We start from the raw sequence: 3167 nt of genomic DNA on the forward strand, positions 1-3167 counted from the left end.
ATAATTATTCAATAAAAAGACAATAGATTTTATAATAAGTGGGAAAATGAGGGTAGAAACATACAGTAGTTGTGTGTGTTCTTAATTATAGATTTAATAGAGTATAATAAGGCTTTTATGATACTTTGGTATGCCTGCAATGTGTAATGAAATCGATATAAAAATCACAGCAATCATGACTCTCATTAGCAGTTCTTAATTAGCCTTATTACAGGGAAGAGGGCAAACAGAATCAGAACACTAGGCATAATTCTGAGTTGAAACCATTTGCATCGCGTCATCAAAGAAGATTCTGGCGCTCGTTTGTAAACGATTTGATTTGTATGTACGGAGCTGATAGTTCGTGAGAACCTTAGAGTTTATTTACCGTTGACTTAGAAGAATTTTCTTCATAAATCATAATATATTCTATATTGGATGATGGCTCCTCGTTGCGCCCAAGAGGACGATAAACTGATGCTTGCAAACAAAGAAAAGAAGACGACCATTACTTCGATATCACCAGAAAAAGTGAGCAAGTTTCCAGTAAAATCACCAGAGCCTAATGAACACCTTGATGAAGAATCTAAATCGTTATCGAGCGTTGAAGACACTTTAAGAGATTCGATTCGTGAAGAAATGAAAGATTTACAGTCTCCCTCAAGTGTACTGAGTGAGGACCATCTGCAATGCATCAAAACAGTACCTGCCTCATCACCAGGGTCAAGACTAATAGGACCAGCATCCCCTGGTAGTGATTCAGGAAGGTGCAGCAGGCTTTCTTCATCATCCGCATCTTCATCAGTATCTTCTCCCTACTCACTTCCTCCAAAGAGCCGATGCTTTATTTATGCAGACTGGAGGTCAAACTCATACACTGGAAAACGGTCCTCCAAAAGCAGTAAATTAAAACTATACGCTGAAGAACCCGTCCCGTGTGCACATTGCAAGAAGAAGATTGAAAATAAACATTTGCTGCATGCTTTGGATAAATACTGGCACGAGAAATGTTTGAAATGTGACTTTTGTAGAAAACCATTGTACAAAATCGGACAGAGATTCTATTTCAGACAAGGAGCTAAATTCTGTCAAGATGATTTTCTAAGGTAAGACTTGTTGTTGAGAAATCAATGTTAATCTTTAAAGGGCATCTTAATTTATGGTGTATATCCTACCATCTGCTTAGAAAAAAAGAAAGAATAAATTTGTCACTGTTCCTTTCTTGTTATCATAAGTAGAAAAGGGGGTTTCTCGGGGTTTTTCCAAGATCAATTAAGTCTTTGCTAAGGAAAACAAAATGTTGAAATTTTAGAATAAAACAACCATTGTCTTTGGCTCATAATATCCTAATATTTCCCGGACATTAATTACGCAATCAAACCTAAATGGTTCATTACTTCAAACCTGCTGAAGGGACCTAATTCATTTTAAAACACTAAAACAATGGCAATGAGTGGGTTGGTTGAATTACAGATTAAGCTCCCGTTAAGCTCCTTCATGAACTAATATCTATTTAAGCTGATTTTTTTCTTCCTACATTTTTTACTTAAGGAAATGGGATTATAAAGGGGCATCTCATTACGCAAAGGGAGATGTTGTATGTCGTGCACTCCAAAACCACACTGTCCAAATGATGACATAATTAGAGCGTTCGGGACAAACAACGCCAATTAACTAACCTTCAGTACCTAAATTCTCAGGTCATAAAATCGGTACAAGTTTTTCTAAATAGTTTCAAATAACTCTCGGAGGAATTCAATTCTAGTGAAGATCCTGAACTACCGAAGCCGATTTTTTCCTATCCTCCAAGACGCATAACCACCAGATTTTGAAAAACACGCACCATGCTTTGAGCATGTGCGTCGTAAATTACCGCGCATTTCTTTCAGATTTTCTTGCCTGAGAAAGATACAAGTAGATGATATACTTTTAGCCCCTAGGACTTTATATTCAATGTCGTGATTAATATAGATCATCATACCTTACTTTATTTTCTTCAGAACATTTGGTGGTCGTGGAACGTGCTCCAGTTGCAATGAATGCATTTTACCAAGTGAATACGTTTTGAAGTTTAAAGGCGGCATGACTTATCATCTAGATTGTTTCAAATGTTCCAAATGTTCTGCTCCTTTTTGTGTCGGTGATGCAGTCAAGATAAATGATCCTAAAAATATGATGTGTAAACTATGTACAGGAGGAACTATAGACACGGATGTAAAAGTAAGGAAAAACAGCTAAAAGATATCTATGTAGAGGTGTCTTTGAGTGTGATTGTCGGGATCAAATTATCTTTTAAAAATGATGTGTATCAAAGCCTACGGTATTCACTTTAAGTGTGCACTCTTCTTTGTTGTGATATGGAAACCAATCTCAAGCAAATCATGCCGACATGGTTTCTACATGATAGCGAAAACGAGTTAGCTGTTTAGAATAATCTTCTAAAATATTAGCTCAAAATTTTTCTCCCCGCTGAATACTTTGATAAGATGATTCAGATAAGAGAGGTGAGATTTATGAAGCAATGAGTGTTATCTTTGTAAATAGGATATAGCGTAAAATCAATGTGAAAACATTTTTTAATGAATTTTATACCTACAAAATATCGTAAATACATTAGTTACTTATATTAGCTATTTATCCAATGTCATATATAAGAATAACTAAAAAGATAAACTTAAAACTGTCGGATATTAAAATCCCGGAGTGGATACTATCCCTCGCGGCACATGACGTAGGCCGCCTATTTTTTTCTGAAAATCTGACATTATGATAAATTGCTTAAAATTCAGCTATCCCAGGCTCAGCATTGTTCTTGAATTGTTTTTCTTTTTTGAGTATTTTCGAGCCTCATCGTTCTTGTAAAAAAGATCGTACGTTACCTGAACCAGAACGAAACTTTCAAAAGCTTTGGATGAACTATGAATAATGAACTATGGGTTTATTTTGATTTGATAATTAGGATAATACCCTTACATAAAGCATAATACACAGTCGGTGAGATTTAGAAAATTGAGGTCAATATGGTATTATGCCAAACTCGGTATGGGGTACAGCATTGTTTACATCTATTGCACCCAAAAAAAATCATGGGTAATTAGGACTATCGCGCTCTGATGACGAGTGATACTTATGATCCACATTTCTGCATTTCGACCTTTTCGACCCACGAGAAAATATGCTTCATGTGA

General features: G+C 35.7%; 1 protein-coding gene across 1 annotated transcript; it reads left to right on the top strand.

Moving 5' to 3' along the window:
* Nucleotides 1-393: 393 nt before the first annotated feature.
* Nucleotides 394-2382, top strand: LOC136819475 (uncharacterized). The gene is made up of 2 exons (XM_067075708.1): nt 394-1085; nt 1980-2382. The coding sequence occupies exons 1-2, from the start codon at nt 418-420 to the stop codon at nt 2215-2217; spliced, it is 906 nt and encodes a 301-aa protein (XP_066931809.1). The 5' UTR covers nt 394-417; the 3' UTR covers nt 2218-2382.
* The last annotated feature ends 785 nt before the right edge of the window (nt 2383-3167 follow it).

This window comes from Clytia hemisphaerica, unplaced genomic scaffold (assembly GCF_902728285.1).
Source record: "Clytia hemisphaerica strain Z4C2 unplaced genomic scaffold, Clytia hemisphaerica genome assembly, whole genome shotgun sequence".
Taxonomy (NCBI): domain Eukaryota; kingdom Metazoa; phylum Cnidaria; class Hydrozoa; order Leptothecata; family Clytiidae; genus Clytia; species Clytia hemisphaerica.